The sequence below is a fragment of the Barbus barbus genome (genome assembly GCF_936440315.1).
Source record: "Barbus barbus genome assembly, chromosome: 37".
NCBI classification, from domain to species: Eukaryota; Metazoa; Chordata; class Actinopteri; order Cypriniformes; family Cyprinidae; genus Barbus; species Barbus barbus.
Genome location: NC_136715.1, coordinates 11,960,347 through 11,984,569, shown reverse-complemented (window position 1 = coordinate 11,984,569; position 24,223 = coordinate 11,960,347). Strand labels below are relative to the sequence as shown.

The following is a 24,223-nucleotide window of genomic DNA, read 5'->3' as shown; positions in this document are numbered from 1 at the left end:
TGTTCATGAGATGGATTGCCTGAGGGAAGAAACTGTTTCTGTGTCTGGTCGTTCTGGTGCTCAGAGCTCTGTAGCGTCGACCAGATGGTAACAGTTCAAAGAGGGAGTGTGCTGGGTGCGAGGGGTCCAGAGTGATTTTGCCAGCCCTTTTGCTCACTCTGGATGAGTACAGTTCTTGGAGAGTGCAGAGGGTTGTACCAATGATTCGCTCAGCAGTCCGGACTACCCTCCGTAGTCTTCTGAGGTCAGATTTGGTAGCTGAGCTGAACCAGACAGTTATTGAAGTGCAGAGGATGGATTCAATGATGGTGGAGTAGAACTGTTTCAGTAAGTCCTGTGGCAGATTGAACTTCCTCAGCTGGCGAAGGAAGTACACCCTCTGCTGGGCCTTTTTGACAATAGAGTCAATGTGATTGTCCCACTTCAGGTCCTGAAAGATGATGGTGCCCAGGAACCTGAATGACTCCACTGCAGTCACAGTGCTGTTCATGAGGGTGAGTGGAGGGAGTGCAGGGGGGTTTCTCCTGAAGTCCACGATCATCTCCACAGTTTTGAGTGAGTCAAGCTCCAGGTTGTTAAGACTGCACCATACAACCAGCTCCTTAACCTCCTGTCTGTAAGCAGGCTCGTCACCATCCTGAATGAGGCCGATCAGTGTAGTGTTGTCTGCAAACTTCAGGAGCTTGACAGAGGGGTCTTTAGATGTGCAGTCGTTGGTGTAGAGGGAGAAGAGCAGTGGGGAGAGAACGCCGCCCTGAGGAGCTCCAGTGCTGATCGTACGGCTGCTGATCGTACGGGTGCAACATGTGCCATTAGTGATAGTAAATTATGTTTCAGCACTCTCATTCTGGGCTGATCTCAGAGTACATGATCTAAACCCACTCATGTGAGATAATTGCCTGTGATATAGAGAAGGGTAATTATATAGAATCCACCAGTGAAGCCTTACAGTCACATGGGAATATAACTAAAAACTAGCAGCTAATGGACATGCAAATGATCACTTAATAATAACCACAGTTTCCATGGTTATGCTTCTGAACTCAGCAGTGTGATCTATACATCATCAGTCCTCAGTGTTACGGACAGAATGTCACAAAAAAGAAGTGATCCTTAAGGTATTCTCTAAAATATTATGTGAATACCATCGTACCTGGATATGGTATTCATCTACATACCATCACCGTGATGCGCAGGAGATCCATTTTATTTTCATCTCAGTTTAAATTGGATTGTCACTTTCATTTTATCAGCTTCCATCAACCACAGCAACTTTTAGGAGTGAATAAATTTACGAATTAATACAATATTTTGCAATATTTGACTTTTTTATGAGTTTGTTTAGTAGGTCTATATATTTTTACAGTGCATGGGCTTTAGGCATCCAGCCACCACAATGTGAGTTGTGAATGAACAGCTTGGGAATGTGCAGCAGGGGTCACATGGCTCTCTGCAGGGTCGTTTGGGCTGTCTTGGGTAGAAGGGAGCCTGCGGCTGACTGAGTGAAACTCTAATCAGAGGTGACAGCTGGGATAGGTGACTTCCGGGCTTTTTTTAAATGATGCGTTATGTATGCGTTATGTTTTGTACACTCTCAAATCAAAAGCCAGGCAATGTGTGGCTATAGTCCCCCTCTTGGAAAAGTTTTAGTTTTCTGATGTTTTCTCTTAAATATTTGTGGTGTTTTATTTGTGAATGAATCATTTACCTGAATGAACTGATTTCTGAAGAGCTAACTGAATGAATACGCCCTTCACTGAACAACTGGGCATCACATTTTGAACAAAGATTTTGGACGTGCACAAATAGTTTGTAACGAACCAGTTAAACGATTCAGTGTTTCACTAAAAACACAAAAAGACACCTGTCGCCACCTACTGGGGTAGTGTAACCTGCAAAAGAGTCACCGAATAAATCAGTAAACAGATTCAAAAGATTCAATTCTTTGGATGAATAAAAATCACCACTGTTACTAAGCCTGCGTCCCAATGTGCATACTATCCATCCTAAATTCTGTGATGATAGTAATTTTCAATACTATTTAGGGCAGATAGGGTGGGATAGTATGCACATTGAGACCAGAGGTCGGACAGTAACTAAGTACATTTACTTGAGTATTGTACTTAAGTACACTTTTTGAGTATCTGTACTTTACTTGAGTATTATTTTTTCTGGAAACTTATGACTTTAACTTCACTCATTTGAAAGACAAATATTGTATTTTTCACTCCATTTCGGCTACATGAAGTGATTTCCCAGCATTTTTTGAACACTGACCAGTTGCAAATGTGATATTTATTTACAACAATTCAATAACAAGAAGTTAATATTGTGGTATATATTAGACACAATGTTGTCTGATTTTGCTAAATTGGGTAAGTGAAAATATTCCCTATAAAGTCACAGAAGAACTGTTGAATAAAACACAATAGGTGTTGGACTTGAAGCAGCACTGCACAAACCGTTCTGTGAATGACATCAAAGTACTGTGAGAGCGATTAGACAGCATTTTAACAGATTTTTGTTTTGATGTCAAATATGTCTTGCTATTTTGCTTTTTTGTTAAAGCAGTGTTGCTGTTGTAAAGTTATACATCTGTGTTGCTGGGTTTTAAAGCAGGTTTGATTTTTTTTCCCGTCCTTATCACGCTGTTTTTACAGCAATTTCACTGTCCACTCGGTTCAAATGTGGATGAATGGCTATTGATGTGTGCACACACTGTCAGAGCTGTGTGAGATCACTACCATCCTGCTTTTGTTGGGGTGGGTAGGGGTGTTAAAAATCCCCCCCCCCATAGGTTTTTAACATACTAAAAGCTCTTTATTCCAAAGATACTACAAGCTAGTCAGTGTATTCAGTAGGTGTAATGTATTGTAAATTGCTTCAGAGGTATTGCAAGTATTACGTACACCAATAATAAAATACAGTACAGTATATACATACAGTGCCCTCCATAAGTATTGGAACAGTAAAGACAAAATTGCTCTGTTGGCTGTGGAGTCAAAACATTTGCAAATATGATTAAAAGATGAATATGAGACAAAACTACAGAATGTCACATTTTATTATTAGCCGTTTCACACATACATGTTTTACGAAATAAAAAGAACAGCACTTTTAGAGTTCATCCCACTCATTGATGTGAGCATAAGTATTGGGACAGTTGAACAAAAGGCAGATATAAAAGATTAAAAGCTATTATTTAGTTGCAGATCCCTTGCGCACAATCACAGCAGTGAGTCTGTGACCCATAGACATCACCAGACTCTTGGTCTCATCCTTTGAAATGTTTTTCCCAGCCTTTAATGCAGCCAATTCCAATTGTTGCTTGTTTTGGGGAGTTTCTGTCTTTACTCTCCTCTTCAGCTGGTGAAATTCATGTTCAATCAGATTTAAATCTGGAGATTGACTTGGGCAATCTAAGACTTTCCATTTCTTTGCCCTTACAAATTTCTTGACTGAACTGGCAGGGTGTTTTGGGTCATTGTTCTGATGCAATATGAAGCACTTCCCAAAGAATCTGGTGGCATTTTCTTGAATATTGGTAGGCAAGATGGTTTTGTACCCTTCCAAATTCATTCTGCTACTGTCATCATACATTAAGTCATCAGTAAAGTTGAGAGGGCCTGTTCCAGAGACAGCCATGCATGCCCATGCTACTCTTCTGGCTCACCTTTGTGCTTTTTTTGCAAACTCTAATCTTGCCTTTCTAATTTTGGTGCTGGTCAGAGGTTTGCATCTTGCTGTGTAGCAAATTCTGTGTCAAAGTCTCCTGAGGACAGTAGATTGTCAGAGCATCACCCCAGCTTTCTGGAAGTTGTTGGTGATTTTACAGACACATCTTTTAGGGTTCATTTTCACAGCTTTTATGATTATTTGACTGTCATCAACTACTGTTGTTTTCTCAGCCGATCAGGTCGTTGTTGGTTGCTGGTGTCGCTGGTGGTTTCCAAGCTCTTGATTTCTCCATGCCCTTTGTTTTTTGCTATAGCTCGAATTGACTTACTCTTTTCTTTTAGCATCCAAATTGCTTGCTTTTCTCTCAAAGTCAGCTCCCTCATCTTCATCCTGGTTTGTCATCGTTGAATGCAAGATTCACAATACAGAAGTAATGGATATTTATATCTGAAGAATTAATGCAACAGGAAACAGCTGATCACTTAGAAAGACCTGTGAGGCAACTGTTCCAATACTTATGCTCACATCAGATAGGGGGATGAAACTCTAAAATTGCTGAACTTCATAGCTGGTAAAACATCTGTGTTCTCCCAATAATAAAATGTGCCATTCTGTAGTTTTGTTTATATTGTAAATGTACGGCTTCGATTGTAAATTATAATGTAAATGTACGGGTTCGATTCCCAGGGAAACCAAGAGCTGATAAAATGTAAAAACTGTAACTTGAATGCAATGTAAGTCGCTTTGGATAAAAGCGTCTGATAAATGTAAATGTAAAATGTAAATGTCTTGACTCCACAGCCAACAGAGCAATTTTGTCTTTACTGTTCCAATACTTTTGGAGGGCACTTTATATATATATATATATATATATATATATATATACATATATGCATGCAGAGGTGAATGATAACATTTAGAAAATAGCCCTGATAATGCACACTTTTAATACACCAGAGAAAAATATCTCATAATAGCCTATAATATCATAGATAAAATCTGGTGCCGGTTGCATTTCTATAGACTTGTTTTAAAAGTTAGTGATATAAGTCAGTTACATAAAGGGGTAAATCTAATTTGAATCTAAAAGTAAGACTGGTTACTACACTGATAGGTGATCAAACTACTTCTTAAGACAGCCCTAACATAGTGGCCATGTTTATGCAACTGGCCCCTGATGGTATCAAATTGCACTTGAAAACGCCATCTCCACTACTGGATAATATACTGACCACAGCAGATGCTTATAATAGTTTCACCAGTATTAACCACCCCAGCCATTGATGTGCTTTGTGGAGACCACTGACCAACTGCGCATGCGTACTATCGCTAGACTGACACTAAAACCGTCCTGTTTCCTCTTTATGCGCTTTCGCCACTATAGCCAAACATAACACAGCTGCACTTTACTTTGCTGCTGTGGTGACTTTTCGAACAGCTTGACACCAACAATAGTATCATTTTTAATGGGCTTGCTGTGAAACATTTCTTTTATAATTTGCATTTTCTTAATTTTCCTCCAAAATGCCTGAGTTCATATCAGTGGACGAGTTTATCGCGGAGACTTTGGAGGACTATAGCTCCCCCACCACCTCTTCCTTCTACACCAAAATGACAAGTTGCCGAAATTCCGCCAACAGTATCGAGGAGGTATGAGAATATGCTTTCATCTGCTGCTGTAATCGCTTATGTCTTCGACAGTTAAGTTGTACAGCATTATGAATGAAATGAAGGTGTTCTGTCCTGTCCGTCAGCAGCAGCAGGTCTCAGTGTGTCTTTGTGTCTTTATCTTGTGTTTCAATGCAGAACTGCTTAGTCCAATGAACGTGTTGGCTTTCATGTATTTTTCTTTCTCCATGAACACTGCTTCAAACATTACTACAGCAGACACTGATGCTCTTTGTCTTGTTGAATCCACTGGGCTGAGCCTATTTCCAACACCACAAACCATGTGATGTTCAAGCTAAATCCTCAATTAAACTACAAAAAATTATTGTATTGTATTCATATAACCAGTGTGCTTTTGAAATAGTTCCAATAATTATTAAATAGCATAGCCTATATCCTCTCGTTTTCATGTGCTGTGACATAGTACAACTGAAAGAGGAAGGATAACACATTTCATTGCGCGTTAACGTATGTTTCCTCGTCCTTATTGCACATTAAATTGCACCGAATGCTTTGCAATATTTCTGTTTTTGTTGTAATATATTTCACTTTTTACTTCGTATTTTCCCGCTATCTTATGCTCATCGCCTATCCCTCCTCGTGCGTCAATACGAGCTTCTGCTTTATTTTCACGAGCACGTGCCTTTCATCCAGTGTTTATTGAGCTGCATAAACAAAAGCCGGTTTAGGATTCATGGATGTTCTGGAGCTAAGGAACCAGCCTGTAATGTTTTTGGATCAGCATCCTTTGTTGTTGTTGTTGAAACAACCTTCGCATGAACCAATCATTGCCTTTTGGTTTTAGGGTTAGGGATGGGGATGGATGATTGGTAGATAGGGATGTTGCTCCAGGATCAGCAAAGGATCCAGGGTCATGTCCTGTTAGTGAAGCTCATGTTGTACAACGAAAATAATGCTTGTGTGAGGTATTTTCACTGTTGTTTGCCAAGAATCATCATTAGTGCATTTACAAAAAAAAAAAAAAAATGTATTTTTTATTGTTTGTTTGTTTGCTTTATAAACACAAATTTATTCATTATTTAAACTGACCTGAAAACAGTGTGACTATTTTGCTATTGTATATTTTGACACAGCACAGGTCATCCTCTTCCTAAAAACCATAGCTAATTTTTTATGCACATTGATCTACATTTTCAGACCCCCAGTTGTGCCAGTTTGAGGCATACAGCCAGGTCAGGGTGGTAACAATTGAATGATGACTGCTTTAATAAGAGTGATATAATGGAATGTGAAGTAACCATGGTGATGACCTGGCCTGCACAATACACAGCTGTACAAATTGAACAGTGCACCGCATTACATGCTTGATTGTTTGGGCTTCATGTGACAGGATGGGACCCCTAATATCTAGTCAGCCTTGCACACGCGCAGCCTCAGGGGAGTTCATGACAAAAGCGGTATAAGAGATTCAGAGTGGTGGTCTGGTTTTTCTTCCGAAGTGTCAGCTACCACTATCCAAACATTCCTCATCCTTCATAACCTTAAGACTGTTCTCAGACCAGACTTCATCAATGAAGGACACCTCTGTGTTATCTGCCTTAGTGCAGATTTACAGGCACTGAAGTAAATCCTGCTGCACAAAACAATTATTAGAAGCTCTGGAGGGCAAGCATATGAAATATGTATGACTTAAAAGGATAATTTATACTGAACAAACTGTGTGCGCGCTATTGCCCTACTCCAACCCTACACCTAAACTTAGCCCTCACAGTAGACTTTGTGCATTTTTAGATTTTCAAAAAAACACCATTTAGTATGTTTTTTAAGCCTTTTGAATTACGGGGACATAGGCAGTGTCCTCATAAACCACCTTCATATTGTAATACCTCTGTCATACCCATGTCATTATACACATTTGTGTCCTCATAAACCACATAAACATGCACACACACATTTACATGTTTTGGGTAAACTATCCCTTTAAATAATGAATGTTATCATCTCTGTGTTCAACTCTCTCTTGGTACAGGACCTGTTTCAGTTCATTCAATGCTGAATCTCACTCAACTTCTAATATTTGAACTCGCCACCTACCTGATAGTTTAGAAAATTTAAGAGGAGGAATTGAGAGGGGAATAAGACAACACAGATGCTTTGCCTTAATCTGCACTGGCCTCAAGAGAGATCATGGGAACCCCATGCTATAATAGAGTCTGTGTTTAGGTCATGTGACTTAATGGTAAAGCAGGAACTGAAAAGATTTCCCTGGACATTTCTGTTGATGATCCAATACACACCTCAACTATCTCTCTTCAACACAACATCGTGCTTGTCTGTTCCCATTGTATGTCGCTGAAAGTGAAATGAGAGGCGATTGGGGATTAGCAGAGGCACCGGAGAGGAATAATGAAAGATAATTGGAGTGCTTGGATAATCTGCCGCACCAGCAGGAGTAGCCGAGGCTGTTGTTGCACACCTTGTTTTTCCCATATAAAGTAATGCAGAGTTACTTGTTCATTCAGAATGGAGACACCTGATATTACTATTATCTTCATTCCTGGAGCATTTGGGGAGAGTAGGATGAACAAAGGCATAGTACGGTTTTCCTCAGGTTTCTTAAAGGTACACTCAGTATTTTTGTTTTCGGTTAAAAAGTTTTAAACATAGTGTTTTTTAAAACAATACTACCAGGTTTTTTTTTTTCTCTACCTCATATTGCTGCTATTATATACCCTGTACAACGTTTTTGCACATTATTTTGCACATTCCTCTTATATTACTATTTAAGTCAACAACATACTTGTCAGTCCTTGTCTTGTGTTTCCCCTCCTCCTGTGCCCATATTTGGCCTTCCTGTTCCTGTCCTCGTTTGTCTCCATTAGTTTAATTAGTCCCTAGCCCTGTGTTTTGATTAGTCCACACCTGTTCCGTATTTCCCTGTGTTTATAATCCCTGTGTTTCCTAGCCCCTGTGTCCGGTCTTAATCGTCATTGATGTTCGTCTCTCCCCAAGCTCCTCGTCTCTTTGTGTGCGTCTCACCAAATAAAAGGATTTTTGGTACTCCTACGTCTCCTCGCTCCTTGTCTCCCGAGAGGGAACGTGACAGAAGACCGGACCTACAACAACACTATGGCTGAAGACAGGCTTTGGTGTCTGCGGCAGGATGGTCGGGAGTTGGTAGAGTATGTAGAGGAGTTTCTTGAGGTTTCCAACGAGGTGAGCTGGATTGACGCCTCGCTCGGTGTGTGTTTTCGGTTTGGGTTGGACAAAGATGTCATCAGCTGCGATATCCCCACGTCCAGTTTTTCCCTTATCGGGCTGATAAATTATGTCCTCAATGTACATGGCATTGATTTCGAAGTCGAAGAATGTCAAACCGATCTTCGTCCAACCCAACCCGAGAACAACCCGGCCTCACCAGCTCACCGCTCGCCAGGACCCTCCACATGCCCTGCCAAATGTTCCGGCCACCCCACTCTTCCCAGCACTGCTGCTGTCCTCAGCCCAGAGCACCCGCGCAACCCCGCGCTTCAAGAGCGCCCTCCTGAGTTCCCGCTGGTGCCGTCCAGCCCTCCTGAGTTCCCGCTGGTGCCGTCCAGCCCTCCTGAGTTCCCGCTGGTGCCGTCCAGCCCTCCTGAGTTCCCGCTGGTGCCGTCCAGCCCTCCTGAGTTTCCGCTGGTGCCGTCCAGCCCTCCTGAGTTCCCGCTGGTGCCGTCCAGCCCTCCTGAGTTCCCGCTGGTGCCGTCCAGCCCTCCTGAGTTCCCGCTGGTGCCGTCCAGCCCTCCTGAGTTCCCGCTGGTTCCGTCCAGCCCTCCTGAGTTCCCGCTGGTTCCGTCCAGCCCTCCTGAGTTCCCGCTGGTTCTGTCCAGCCCTCCTGAGTTCCCGCTGGTTCCGTCCAGCCCTCCTGAGTTCCCGCTGGTTCCGTCCAGCCCTCCTGAGTTCCCGCTGGTTCCGTCCAGTCCTCCTGAGTTCCCGCTGGTTCCGTCCAGCCCTCCTGAGTTCCCGCTGGTTCCGTCCAGCCCCGCGCTTCCAGAGCGCCCCCAAGTGTCCGCGCTTCCAGAGCGCCCCCAAGTGTCCGCGCTTCCAGAGCGCCCCCAAGTGTCCGCGCTTCCAGAGCGCCCCCAAGTGTCCGCGCTTCCAGAGCGCCCCCAAGTGTCCGCGCTTCCAGAGCGCCCCCAAGTGTCCGCGCTTCCAGAGCGCCCCCAAGTGTCCGCGCTTCCAGAGCGCCCCCAAGTGTCCGCGCTTCCAGAGCGCCCCCAAGTGTCCGCGCTTCCAGAGCGCCCCCAAGTGTCCGCGCTTCCCGAGCGCCCCCCAGTGCCGGCTCCACGCACGTGCCCTCCCGTGCCGGCTCCACGCACGTGCCCTCCCGTGCCGGCTCCACGCACGTGCCCTCCCGTGCCGGCTCCACGCACGTGCCCTCCCGTGCCGGCTCCACGCACGTGCCCTCCCGTGCCGGCTCCACGCACGTTCCCGCGGGTTCTGTCCAGCCCCGCGCTGCAAGAGCGCCCGACAGAGTCCGCGCTGCAAGAGCGCCCGACAGAGTCCGCGCTGCAAGAGCGCCCGACAGAGTCCGCGCTGCAAGAGCGCCCGACAGAGTCCGCGCTGCAAGAGCGCCCGACAGAGTCCGCGCTGCAAGAGCGCCCGACAGAGTCCGCGCTGCAAGAGCGCCCGACAGAGTCCGCGCTGCAAGAGCGCCCGACAGAGTCCGCGCTGCAAGAGCGCCCGACAGAGTCCGCGCTGCAAGAGCGCCCGACAGAGTCCGCGCTGCAAGAGCGCCCGACAGAGTCCGCGCTGCAAGAGCGCCCGACAGAGTCCGCTCCTCTGTGGCTCCCAGGGGGGAGCTTCCCCAAGAAAATTTTGGGGGGGGGTAAGAGGGTCACAGCCTGTGTGGCCGGGCCAAGGGCCAAGGCCACACGACCCGAAAAAAATAGGCCGTGGCTTCCCGAGTCCCCTGACCCGCCCTGGCCTCCCGAGTCCCCTGACCCGCCCTGGCCTCCCGAGTCCCCTGACCCGCCCTGGCCTCCCGAGTCCCCTGACCCGCCATGGCCTCCCGAGTCCCCTGACCCGCCATGGCCTCCCGAGTCCCCTGACCCGCCATGGCCCCTGGAACGGGCACCGCCCTGGAGGCCTCCAGAGCGCCCACCCCCCCTCCCCATTGGATGGTGTTAGGCGTGAGGACACGCCTTCCGGAGGGGGGCGTAATGTCAGTCCTTGTCTTGTGTTTCCCCTCCTCCTGTGCCCATATTTGGCCTTCCTGTTCCTGTCCTCGTTTGTCTCCATTAGTTTAATTAGTCCCTAGCCCTGTGTTTTGATTAGTCCACACCTGTTCCGTATTTCCCTGTGTTTATAATCCCTGTGTTTCCTAGCCCCTGTGTCCGGTCTTAATCGTCATTGATGTTCGTCTCTCCCCAAGCTCCTCGTCTCTTTGTGTGCGTCTCACCAAATAAAAGGATTTTTGGTACTCCTACGTCTCCTCGCTCCTTGTCTCCCGAGAGGGAACGTGACAATACTGACCTGCACATTTATATTTATATTTTTTATCTATCTTTTTATTTTATTCTTTTATTTTATTTTATTTTTTTTTATTTTTTTTTTCTACTTTTCTTCTCTTAATATTTGTATACTTTATAATTGCACTGTCCTTGGAGCGGACCTGACCTACATTTCACTGCTGGTTATACTCTGTATAATTGTGTATGTGACAAATAAAACTCTTGAATCTTGAATCTTGAAGGTGCATCATTAAAATAAAATTGAATTAAATTAATTCAATAGGAAAAAGTCATTGATAACCCATTTGACTTAGCCCTGTAGCATTGTTTCCCCAGGGACCCAGTTAAAAGCATTACTGTCAATTACTGCAGTGCTTAATGCTATGAAAGCCAGTTTGATGCATTTACTAGTGATTTCACAATCACCGATCCAATTTTCTTATGGACTTGATGGGACAGTTCAATGAAAACACTGTCATTGTTTACTCACTCCCATGTCATTAAAACCTGTATGATTTTTTTCCTCTGTGGAACATAAAATAGTATATTTTAAGTGTCTCAGTGTGTCTCACTTACAGTGGAAGTCAATGGTAACCAAAACTATTTGATTATCAATATTTTCTTAGAAGAAGTTCATACAAGTTTGGGATGACATGAGTTAATGATGATAGAAAAGTTAGTTTTTGGGTAAACTATCACTTGGTTTATTTTAGTATGTCATAAAGCCCCGTTGTGGTCACACCTTTTCAAAGGAAGTGGCATCAGCATGTTATTTTACACCATAAAACATCTGCTGACTTCATGATAAACCTGCTCGGCATTCTTCATGCTGCTGAGCTTCATCTGAGTGGGTTTTATGCTATTTCTAAACAAGTGTGTGTGCGTGTGTTTGTCTGTCTGTCTCAGACCACTCTCTGTCTTTAGAGCACTATGGACACAAAATAAATAGCATGCCTTACCACTTTATATGAGACCCACTGGTCTAAATGAATAGCACTTCTGGGCTGCATTTTTATGGGCTATCCCAGATACCAGTGGGAAAATGACCTGTCACCTTTTACCTTTTGCAGTCGACAGTTAATAACTGAGAACGTAAACTCGTGGTGTTATGAGTTTCACTTCTGGCCTTCTTGGTTACGTAGCTGAAAACCAGCAGTGGTGAAGAGAGTGAATTGTGTGGGCTTTGCTTCATTAAGCACAAAAGAGGGAGATAAACATATGGTTGTGCTCCTTAATTATAAAATGCCTCAGAGCTCAAAACATTATTACTGCATGTCTCATGGTGGATTTGTGACTTGAAGCATTGGGGCTTTTATGTTTTAGTACAGAAGCTGTTCTGTTGTGGTGAATAATTAAAATTTTTCAATAAATTTAAACACACTTTTCTCCCAAGGAAAAGAAATAAACTTTAGAAAAGGACCTGAAAGAAATAATGATAATAACATTTTAATTAAAATGTAAAAATGTGAGTTACGTCTTCACTGGTGCTTTGTACAATGACTGGGAATTTTTTTTTTTTTGGTGAACTATATAATTAAACATTTTAAATGCCATATTATATTATAATATTTTCACATATTAAGGTATTATTTCATGTTAGAAAACCTAATCAATTTTGGTTCAGCTAGTCATTTATTTCTAAATTTAAAAGGGACATCGGATGAAATTGTATCTTTTTTAGCTTTTTTTTTTTTTGCATTTAGTTAGGTTCTGGCGTGTCTGCCAGCTCAGAAAAGCTGAAAAGAAAACACGCAGCCAGCTTGTTACGGGCTGTCTGAGCCTGAAACTGTGTCATCTAGTGAGATCTAGGTTTCAATTTACAGCCAGTTTCTACGGAGATAGCTGGCTATACTGACTGGCTTCATCACTCTGTCTCCTCTCCACCAATAAGCAGGTGTGTGGTGTGTGTTCTGGCGCAATATGGCTGCCGTCGCATCATCCAGGTGGATGTTGTACATAGGTGGTGGGTTGAGGAGATTATCCTCTTCTATGTAAACCCAGAAAAGCGCTATATAAATGTAACAAATTCTAATTATTATTATTATTATTATTTGAATAAGACCACGTCCTAGCCATATACAGAGTCCAAGGCAGCAATTAACACAGAAGAGAGGGGTGGGGTGTCTCATTTAAAGAGCCATGCACCGAAACCAGTTGCTGTCAACAGAGCTGTTATTGACAAGGTAAAAAGGGTGTTTTTTTTACACGACCATTGAGGAATTTTAACCAAAGTATATTGCAGACATTTCATAAAGACCCTAAAGAATCATACCTACTTGTGGAAAATGGGCAACCGATGTCCCTTTTAATTTCCTATATTATATTACAATATTACATATTATCCTATATTAAGATGTGAGAAAAATATAACATGTGAATATTTTCACTTTTACTAATATAAAAAACAAATCCCGCACACTATCTATGCAAAAGGTATCAAAACATTTATTAACGACGTTTCAGTATATATATATATGTATATATATTTTTTCACAACATCCTCATAATTCTAAATGTTATATGCCAGTTTATATGGCCTGTACAAAAAAAAAGATGTTTTATATCACACATAATATCATATCCCATTTTGGGACATTATTTTATATAAGTATGCATTTTACATTTACATTTAACTTTACATTTTCTGGTAGACTATTCCTTTAACTCTAAATTTGAGATCCATCCATCCATTCTTTAAACTGCTTTTGTTCTGTATGGTCTTCTGTAGACTAAATTTTATATTTCATGTTATAATATAGTATCCCATATTAACATATTATTCATATTGGTGTGATAAACATTCACAGCAAATAGTTTAAACAGAGTTTTCCAGCATGCCATGGTGTCCATAAATATGTACGCCTACTGCTTCTCTCCCAGGCATATGGTAGAAAGAGAAGGATGGCATTTCTTTTGGTAGTGTAACTTAATCAACATCACTGTGTCTGTTTACCCTGAGTATTTATGGCTGGTCTTGTTTTGTTCTGTGCTGTGTGTGCTATAGGGAATTTCACAACCATTTTCATGTAATAGCACTAAACGCACACAAAAGCCAATCCAAAAGGCCAGGCACCATTGCTGCCATAAAGAACAAAAGAGCAGTGAGGTTAGCCATGCTGAGTACAGAATTCTCACTTTGCCTAGTCAGGGGAATGTGAATTTAAGCATGGAATGCTGTTCCAGGTGAACCACCGCACGGTTGAATTGTTATTGGCCCAGTGTACACATAACAGAGCTGACTGGAAGGGCTGAAGTTAAGAAAGTCAAACATCCTTGATGTAAAACAAGCTGTTCTTAATGTGATGATTTCCTGTTTGCTTAACTTAAGGGTCATCGGAAGCCCATTTTCCACAAATTGATATGATTCTTGAGGATCTTAATGAAAAGTCTATAACATACTTTAGTTAAAATTTCTCAATGGTAATGTAAAACAACACCTTTTACCATGTCAAAATCAGCTCTGTTTTCAGCAAGCCATTCTAGTCCATGTTCCTTTAAATGCTAATGAGCTCTGCACACTCTTCTGTGGGGTGACGAGCCGTTCTCATGATACTGTTTACTTTAGCGCGGAACTTGCTAACTAACACGTTATTGGGAAAGGCGACTTTCAAAGATTCATAAAAGAACCTTATACTCACTTCTTCTGTAGGTGAGGCTGGATCACAAATGATTTGCGCAAATTTAGGCAGATCGGAGTAAGCATTCCCTTCAAAAACAAAGCGGCTCAGATGCCGGGAGTAAATTACGACTGCTGCGTTCATTATTACATCCAACAACAAACACCTCAATAGCTTAGTTCCAGCGTCAAAACAATGGCAGACTGTTGACAGCTCACTCAGGGCGGGTCTAAGGTAAAATGCTTGTGTCAATCAACAACCGTGGGAGGGTCTGGGTCGGTGTGACGTCACACAGACAGGCATCTGAGAATAGCTTGATATGAGAAAGGGGAAATTAGCCTATTTAATGACTTTAAAAAAAAAACACTGGGTGGATCTTTTTCACTATAGGGTGGTTGCGTATACACACTGCCAACACACATTTCAGTTCAAACTACTTGTAAAAGTGCATATCGCATCCGATGACCCCTTTAAAGGAAGTGTTAGTGAAAAAATAAAAAGCTACAAAAAGAACACAAGCACAACATAAAGCATATAAATCTAGTCCATTCACCTTATATTCTGTCTCCTGAAGCTATATGATAGTTTTGTGTGAGGAACAGTCCAAATTTCAGATAAAAATTCTGTCAGCATAGAAGCTTCTCCAATAAGTTTCTCGTTTTGTTTTCCACAGAAAATAAGAAATCATTTAAGTTTGAGGGTGAGTAAATAATGCCAGCATTTTTATTTTGGGATCCCTTTAAAGTGTTGGTTAAGAAAGTCAGATAATTTGAGATCACACTCAGTGTTTCTCAATCGTGCTGTTTGAGGAGTTCATTACAGGCTCTCTTTACTAATAACAGTGAATTATATTTTCCGCTTCACACTATCATGTGTGACACCAATGAATATTAATTGCTTATAATCCTTTTATGCTGCCATTTGACAAGCCTGTTTCCTTAGAGAATAAAAACAGCAAGATAAGACATGAGTGTCAGAGACAGAGGTCCTCGGCTTTGAAACAGGAAGAAGTCTCCATAGAAACTGAGATATTTTTTTAAAAGGAAGTTGATTTCAAGGCTAAGGAGAACAAAGAATCTAGTTAATCTCAGAATTCTGCATAGTTATTTTGTAGAGTTTTTGAAAATGCTCTCGTGCACTTAACACACAGCACCAATAAACAGTGTTATGGACATGTTGTGAAAGCAGTCAGTGTTTAGGATTGACACCCATATTTACTGTCCTGTTCACTCCGTTGTTCTAAAAATATTAGCACAAAAATGTTCCACAATGAGCAGTACTTGCTTTTGAGTGCAACCAACATCTCAAAATCCAAACAACAACTGTTGAATAGACTGAATATCCATTACACTCAGGTGTACGTCACAATATGAAAAGATCACAACTTCTGTTTCACTTGAAAAACACAGGACATATTCATCTGCTGTGTGAATGTGGCCATCTAACAACCACCTAGGACACACTAGCAACCACATAGCAGCGTGTTAACACTCACAACAGATAAGTGACCATATAGCTATGACTTTAGAACCTGTCAAAGTGTAGTCCAGCCTTTAATGTCTGTTGTCATTGAGCTCATGTGCAATGCTTTGCTTCCTTGCATTGATTTATGGGTATATCATATGGGTGTGATAGCACTGGTATGAGTTGATTTACATTTTGCAGAGCTGTTTGACCTGGAACAAGTGCTGCATTACACTGTCTATTAAATGTGCTGTTGTAGATGACTGACTTTTCAGTTTGATCCTCAGTGGCTCAGTGGTAAAAAAAAACATGGCAGCTGCTCTCTCTTTTGTTCTTAACTGGAGCAAACAAATGTCTTTGCCAAAGGCATTCTGGGGACTCCCTCAAGTCATAAACCCAAACCTTTCTTTTGTGGCTAATAAGTGGCTCTTTGTAAAAATGTGATTAAATCACCTGTGGTTAAAAAGATGGGCACTGTTTAAGGCAATGCTGATGGGATATGAGCTATAGGGAAGTGTTACAATTCTGCAGGGTTTCATTCTCCACCCTAAGGAACAAACTGTTTATCCTGAATGAAGGGAGGGATAATTGGGACAGACATCCACAGGAAATACTGTTTCCCATTACAGATATGAAGAAACTAGACGGCCAAATTCAGGCGTGTTGCGGCACTATGAAATAAAGTCTGGAATCTTGTTTGTAGAGCCTCATATGGTGGTTGGAAATAGCTTAAATGAGCCAAACTGTTGAAGACTTCACTGCTTTTCACTATTTAGAACCACACGCAGCAATGTATCATGCTCTTAGATGGCATTGTAAACAAGCAACTTTGAAGCTGTTAATTAATTTTTCCTTGTTTGCTCTTGCTTATTTAGTGACACAACAATCAGACTTCATGCTCTAGTTGCTGCCATATAGTAACTCGATTGTTGCATAATTCATGTAGCTAGATTAGATTTTAGTATAGAAAATGTAGCAGGTGTAATTTCAGCAGTCCAGTTTCAGAGGGCAAGCTCTCTGGGTCTTTCATTATTTCATAATCATTTCACGATTGCATGTAATTGCTGTTTTTGAAACAGGAAATGTGTTTCTGTTAAGAGCCGTTTCAAGTTCTGTTTGTGTCCCTGTATATGTGTTTCCTTGTGTTTGTGTGTATTTCAACACGGTTTAAACAAACTGAAGTGGTCTGGAATGAAAATACATTTTACATTTATGCATTTGGCAGAAGCGTTTATGCAAATTGACTTACACTGAATTAAATTTTTAACTTGTACTGTTTCAAAGTTTGGGGTTGGTAAGATCTTTTAATGCTTTTGAAAGAAGAAATTTAATTTATCACAAAAACAGTAATATTGTGAAATATTCTTAAAATGTAAAATAACTGTTTTCTATTGTAATATATTTTAAAATGTAATTAATTCCTGTCATGGCAAAGCTTAATTTTTTTGCATAAATTACTCCAGTCTTCATTGTCACATGATCCCTCAGAAATCATTCTATATGATTTGCTCTTCAGAAACATTTCTTCTTAATAAAAATGTAATAAAATAATAAAATAAAAATCGTGTTACATTTTTGGGGGATTCTTTGATTAAGAGAAAGGTTCAAAAGTACAACATTTAAGTTGAAATATACATTTTTGTACCATTTTAAGTCACTTTTGATCAATACAATGTGTTTTTACTAAATAAAAGTATTAATTTCTTTCCAAAAAAAAGAAGAAAACTTACTGACCCCAGACTGTTGAATAGTAGTGTATATATATTCCCAGGGAATCGAACCCATGACCTCACCAGTGCTAGTGCCATGCTCTACTTTATGAGCTAAAGGGAAAACCTTGTGATATTTTATTGTTAAATATTACATATTCACTAATCATGTTTAAAAACTGTGCTGGTGTTTATCAAATACATAAATGAATTCATCATGAATATTTTTTCTTTCCTTTAACAGGCCTTGGATTCTGACCGCACAATCTTGCAGAAAATGAAGAAAGCAGCCAAAGCAAATCACATCTCTGGCCAAGGTAACATGAAATTACATTGAATCATTACATTGAAAGTATTTGTGTTTACATATGTGAGAAAGTACCTGAAAAGGCATCATTTCTCAGTTATTCTGGTGCTAGCAACATTTTGTCACAAATGTCTTTACTATGGCGTAGTTGTTTTTTGAATTTCATGCACATTAGACTGAAAGCAGCATTCATTTAGTCTTTGAATCTTTATTAATTCATTAGAGAGATTGACAGCGTATGCAAAACATTTCCTCCAACTCAGCTATCTATGAATATGAATGAAGTAGAAGGCAGATGCCCCATATGAGACCCAATCACGTCAACATCTCTATCTGTTTTTTTAGTATCATGTACTTTTAGCCAAATCCCCATGTTTTCTCAGTTATATCTTCACGGTTTGTGCCGAATTTCTGCTGCTGATCTTCTTCCAGACCACGTATCACATTTGGAGTCATACATCAATTCCATGGAGAAATTGGCTGTGAATTTCCGCAACAATGGAGAACAGGAAGTGGCCTCTGCGTTTAATAAGTTTGCAGAATTCTCCAAAGAACTGCTGACGCCAATGAAGAACTTGGTGAGACACATGGAGCTCCGGGAAGGGCTTCTGCATAATCCCATAGAGTGTTTTTAGTATTAGTCACGGTTTGGACTTACAAGATAGGCCTTATCTGCAAACAACTCAGCTTCCTCGCCAAAGGTTGTCTCAGCTCCTTATCCCTTCCAGGCGTATTCATGTTAAATAGATTTTTAAAGTGAAAATATGTTTAATGTACTTGTTTGCAAATATATGACATAAATTGGGTCTAAATGGGTTTTGCCAGCTCAAACTTTCCATTTTAATATTTATTTTTTTATCAGTTGAAGAGCATGTTGCACAACATCAACTTCTTCCTGGACTCGCTGGTAAAAGGGGATCTGAAAGAGGTCAAAGGTGTAAGTTGAAATCTACAATACACGCGATCCACTTGAAGTGAGATTTTTCTTGTGCTTGCTTTGTAAATGTTACCATCACATAAATCCAAATGAATCAATCTATATACATTTAATAAAATATGATGCGTCAAAAACGTAAAATATGCTCAAAGCATGAACTTCAAAAAAATTGACGAAATTCATAGGTTCTAAAAATTCAAATTTGGTATTTGCTAATTTTTTAAGTTCAGCATAATGAAATCAAAAATCTATATTATATTTGCAAGACATTTTTGATATTACCCCACTGTATACCATTATAGCAAATAATTACCATCTTGTACCATGGCATTCATACAGCACTCTAAGGTACCAAAAAATGAAATGACAATGGTTATACCAACTTTCTCATACTTATGTTGCCTTGTTAGTGTTCCTAGTATACATGATGCAAATACAGATGAAGTGTGCAGGATATTTTCCCAGAAGGCAACAAGGCATATGTGTTCTAGTAAAAATCTATTACATAGATCATTACCATAAGCACAGTGTTTAATGTGAGCAGATGGTAATGAGACAGATGATAAGACAGACTTCTCTTAATTCTTCTCTGTCTGTCTTGATGCTCTTGTCTTTTACTGTAAGATTATGTAAGACTGACTCTTTTTCTAACTCCTTGTTTTCATCTTGTCAGGACCTGAAAAAGCCTTTTGACAAGGCGTGGAGAGATTATGAGAATAAATTGTGAGTGCTTTTTATAACACTGTTTTTAAACTAGGCTTATTCCAGTCATTTGTTCCAATGTTCCAGCAGTGGTTTATTTTGATTCATTAGACAAGAGATATTGCAAAAACTTTGAAATAAGCACGAGAACAAGAAAACATTTAATCACTGGTCTCTACCATGACAGTCTGTGTTTGTCTGTGTGTGTGTGTTTGTGTGTGTGTGTGTGTGTGTCAAACAACAACCAATTTTAGAAACTGTGTAGGATTTATATTCTTTGTGCCTCATATGTTACATATTCTCTGTAGCATCGGTCTTCACTTGTTCTCTTTCTCATATTTATTCACACATTATTTTTGTAAGTCATGGTTTTTGGGTTGTTTAGTCTAGTTTTAGCCTTATGTACATGTCAGTAGGACTCAAGTGCTCCTTCCAAACCAGAAATGTGTCCTTTTGGCATATATTAAAATGGATATCATGCAAAAATATAATTGATATTATGAAACTTTTTTTTTAACAAAAACTGTAGGTGAAAACTCAAAAGTAGCACATACATTCTCATGTGTTTTTCATCCACACAAATAGGTCTATATATTTAACAGCAAAAAATTGAAAGTCCATGATCTTCTAATTTACTAATCTTTAATTGTTACCAGAAATCCTTTTAGCACTTCCCGTATCGTTATTTTGCTCCTTTTAATCTCTGTTCTTCATTTAATTGTAATTCTCGTAAGTGTCTTGCTTCACTTCTCTAACAATACTTTTGTAGAACACTATACAGTAGAACTGACCACACTGTCATATGATTTTGTCCCCTTCAGCACTAAAATCGAGAAAGAGAAGAGGGAACTGGCGAAGCAGTACGGTATGGTGCGTACAGAGGTGAGCGGAGGAGAGATTGCAGAAGAGATGGAGAAAGAGCGCAGGATGTTCCAGCTACAGATGTGTGAAGTAAGATCCGCTCATGTTTGTGTAAGATGCTATAGAGGAACATGACAGATGTTGTTAGATTAATGGTGTGATCAGCTCATCTGTATAGAAATATATGTATGGCGTAAACATTTTCTATAAACCAGGTTTTTTTTTTATCTTTTTGATGCCTAGCATGATGATATGATGATCCCATTTATAGTGTGTAAAAAATATTTTGTAAAGACATTGTGATATTATAAAGACATTGTTGCTTTCAAAATTAAACAACAATAAACACTAAATGCTACATTATAAATAAACATTTTTGAGTTACCAAGTTTGAATATAAGAGACTAAACTAGAGCTGGGAGATATACTGGTAGACACAATTAACCGGTAGAGATTTTGGATTATTCACGTGTCCTTACAGTTGCGCCGCCTCTAAGCGCCAAAACATTTCTGATACACAAAATAAAAACAGAATATGTTGACATGTTTTATTGTTCAAAAAACACATTATTTCTCAAATACTGTAGATTATGTAGATTAGTGTAGGTCCTCTATGCCCCGCCTCTCTCAAATGCTTTGTTTTGTACAAAGTCCCTCCTTCTGACCATAGAGACTATATATATATATATATATATATATATATATATATATATATATATATATATATATATATATATATATATATATATATATATATATATATTAGGGCCGGGACTTTAACGCGTTAATTTAGATTAATTAATTACACAAAAATAACGCGTTAATTTTTTTTTAACGCATTTTAATCGCACTTATTTTTGCACCGCGGAACGTTTCTCACTGGATGAGTTTCGACGGACCGATTATACTGGAGCACCAACTAGCGTCAGAACAGACTTGCGTTCGTGGAGACCGGTCTTGGCTAGGGCTGGGTATCGAGTTCGATACTTTTTAGGCACCGACCGAATTGCCTCGATACCACCGAGTATCGAAAAACGTCTTGTCGTTCGGTACCAAATTTCGATACCTAAGGGGTTAATCTCATCACATCAGTGAGCCAATAAGCCTGCATCACTAGCTGTGTTTGACTAGAAACGGTGACGTGCAGATTGATCAGTGTTTGACCTCCGCGAGAGCGTTTCGAAAGCGCACGGAGCAGTCAGCTCTTTAAATCGCGCGGTTTGTTTATTATACACAGACTGAAGCGTGCGTGACGCTCGCGGTCATTTCAGCGTCTGCCGCCTCACTAAATGAGGACATGAACAACATCTCCAGACCTGCTCTGAAAGTCACTTCATGAGCATTTTACCGTTTGATTCGAGTAAAACTAACTCATCTCATATACACACAGAACTGTAAAGGTATTCCAGGCAACCCGTCAAAATAAAAGTTCGGTTTTAATATTAACGGTATTAATATTGTTCAGCAGACAGTACATACTGCTATAGGCTACTATTAAAATTAAAACTTTTTTTTTTTTTAGTAATGATCACACAACAGTTATTCCTTGTTTTAATTTTAATAGTAACCTCCCTTTGTTTGCCAAAATAAATAAACTTTGATTTTCAATAATTTAAAGATAAATTAAATGAATGTTTTATGTCTTCATTTGAAAACCAGATACAGAACACAGAATTTCTGAGGAAAAATAAAACATTTCATTAGGCTATTTTAAGAATAAATTTAAATAAACTAAGTTGTTTTTATGCATTCAAATAATTAGACATACTACACCAGAATTTAATAACAATAAAACATATGGTGAAAGAAAATAAAACACCCACTTATGAAAGTGGATGAAGGTTTTACATTTCTTGAAGTCTTTAACAACCTAGAAATGATGATTCTGTCTGAGCTTTGTGTTTTAAAATGAACACGCACTAATGTAAACGTAGCCTAACAGATGTGTAAACTGAAAACTATTTGAACTTTATTAAAATTATTTATTTATTGTGTTGTATATATTTTGTTCCTTTGTGCAGTGGCTCAGGAGATGAGGCTTTGAGTCTGTATAAATATCAACAAGCTAAAAAAAATAGTTTTTTCAGATAATGTAATCTTATTAAAACTGATTTTATAAAACTGGTATCGAAAAAAGTATCGTTCAGGAACCGGTATCGAACTCAAGGTATCGGTATCGATATCGAAATTTTTTGAACGATACCCAGCCCTAGTCTTGGCAAGCTTCCTTGGAAGAACGAACTCGGAAGGACGCGAGAACACAGAACGCACACTTATGAGAATTGAGATGTAACTGACCGCATAGTCTCAGCATAAGAAATGGCCAATGAACAATAAATATTACAAAATGTCATATCATAACTTATTAAAACATTTCATACTATTATAGATATTACTTTCATATAATTGTATTGTTTTATTTTACAGCGTTATATGTTTTACTGTTAAGATTCATTTTAATATGCCAATAAAAATGCAGACTTTCTCCGGGTCTTATAACTTTATTAAAATTAACCAAAACAAAACGATAAATGTTTACTTTCAACTTGAAGAGCCGTTAAGTATTTGTGAGAGCGACTTTAAAGCTTACAGGCTTCCGTACACCGACCACCCACAGCGTTTTCTGGGATTTCTAACGGCTCGATTCTCTCAAGTCTACACTCGATGCATCCTCAGTTTCAAGAACATATCCGGGCACTTTCATGCATCCTCTGTACTTGCGTTCTTGAGAATTGGAACTGAACTTCGGCGGTTAATGATGACGTAGAACGAGAACACAAGGACGCAAGATCGCTGAAGAACGCATATTGAGAAACAGACAAAAACAAACCACAGTGAACATGGACAAAGAAGCTGATGAGACCGCTTTGGTTGGCCCTGTGGATGGGAAATTTAAAAATCCATATAAAAAAACTTACTTCTCACTGTTCTCAGGTCAAATATTTATATGCGATTAAAATGCGATTAATTTCGATTAATTAATTACAAAGCCTCTAATTAATTAGATTAATTTTTTTAATCGAGTCCCGGCCCTAATATATATATATATATATGCATTTATTTGATCAAAAATACACTAAGATCAGTAAAACTGTCAAATATTATTACAATTTAAAATAAGTGTTTTCTATTTTAATATTTTTTTTAAATGTATTCCTGTGATGGCAAAGCTGAATTTTCAGCATCATTACTCCAGCATTCATTCATCCATCATTCTAAAATGCTGATTTGGTGCTCAAGAAACATGTCTTATCATTATCAATACTGATAAAAGTTGTCCTGCAATTTTTGTGGAAACCATGATGCTGTTTTTCAGGATTATTTGATAAATCGAAAGTTAAAAAGGATTTATTTGAAACAGAATTTTTTATAAAAATGTAAAAAGCCTTTATCAAGTTAATACGTCCTTGCTGAATAGAAGTGAACATTTCTTTAAATCTCATTTGTTGTTTTCCTCATAAACAGTACCTCATCAAAGTAAATGAAATTAAAACCAAGAAAGGAGTAGACCTGCTTCAGAACCTCATCAAACACTACCACTCTCAATGCAAGTAAGTCTGTAAAAAAAAGGTTTTGGAATAATCATGTATTTCTATGGACTTATAGCAATCCTTCAGACAAAAAGTCCCTGTAAAGTAAGATATTCAGTCCCCAACATTAGATTGGTGAACCAATGACATGAACCATACCATAGCAAAATGAATAAAGTCATCCGTGTGAAGAGAAATCTGTGGGATGGGCAGCACACCTGTGCCGGCTTGGCACCATCACCATCAGTGTTAAATGTGAGTGTGGTGTGACTGATTGCCTTGCTTTATACTCGCTTC

General features: G+C 39.6%; 1 protein-coding gene across 6 annotated transcripts in view; it reads left to right on the top strand.

Moving 5' to 3' along the window:
* The first annotated feature begins 5,046 nt into the window (after positions 1–5,046).
* Positions 5,047–24,223, top strand: part of unm_sa1614 (un-named sa1614) — a 39,730-nt gene continuing 20,553 nt past the window's right edge. For 5 of the 6 annotated variants that reach the window (XM_079396069.1, XM_079396068.1, XM_079396071.1 and 2 more), the window contains exons 1-7: positions 5,047–5,328; positions 17,834–17,906; positions 18,329–18,474; positions 18,759–18,833; positions 19,507–19,556; positions 20,357–20,486; positions 23,862–23,947. In XM_079396069.1, coding sequence (XP_079252195.1) covers positions 5,203–5,328; positions 17,834–17,906; positions 18,329–18,474; positions 18,759–18,833; positions 19,507–19,556; positions 20,357–20,486; positions 23,862–23,947 — 686 coding nt within the window. In that variant the 5' untranslated portion in view covers positions 5,047–5,202. Of the gene's footprint in view, positions 5,329–17,833; positions 17,907–18,279; positions 18,475–18,758; positions 18,834–19,506; positions 19,557–20,356; positions 20,487–23,861; positions 23,948–24,223 lie in introns of those variants that run through there. The other variant, XM_079396070.1, reaches the window with a different exon arrangement.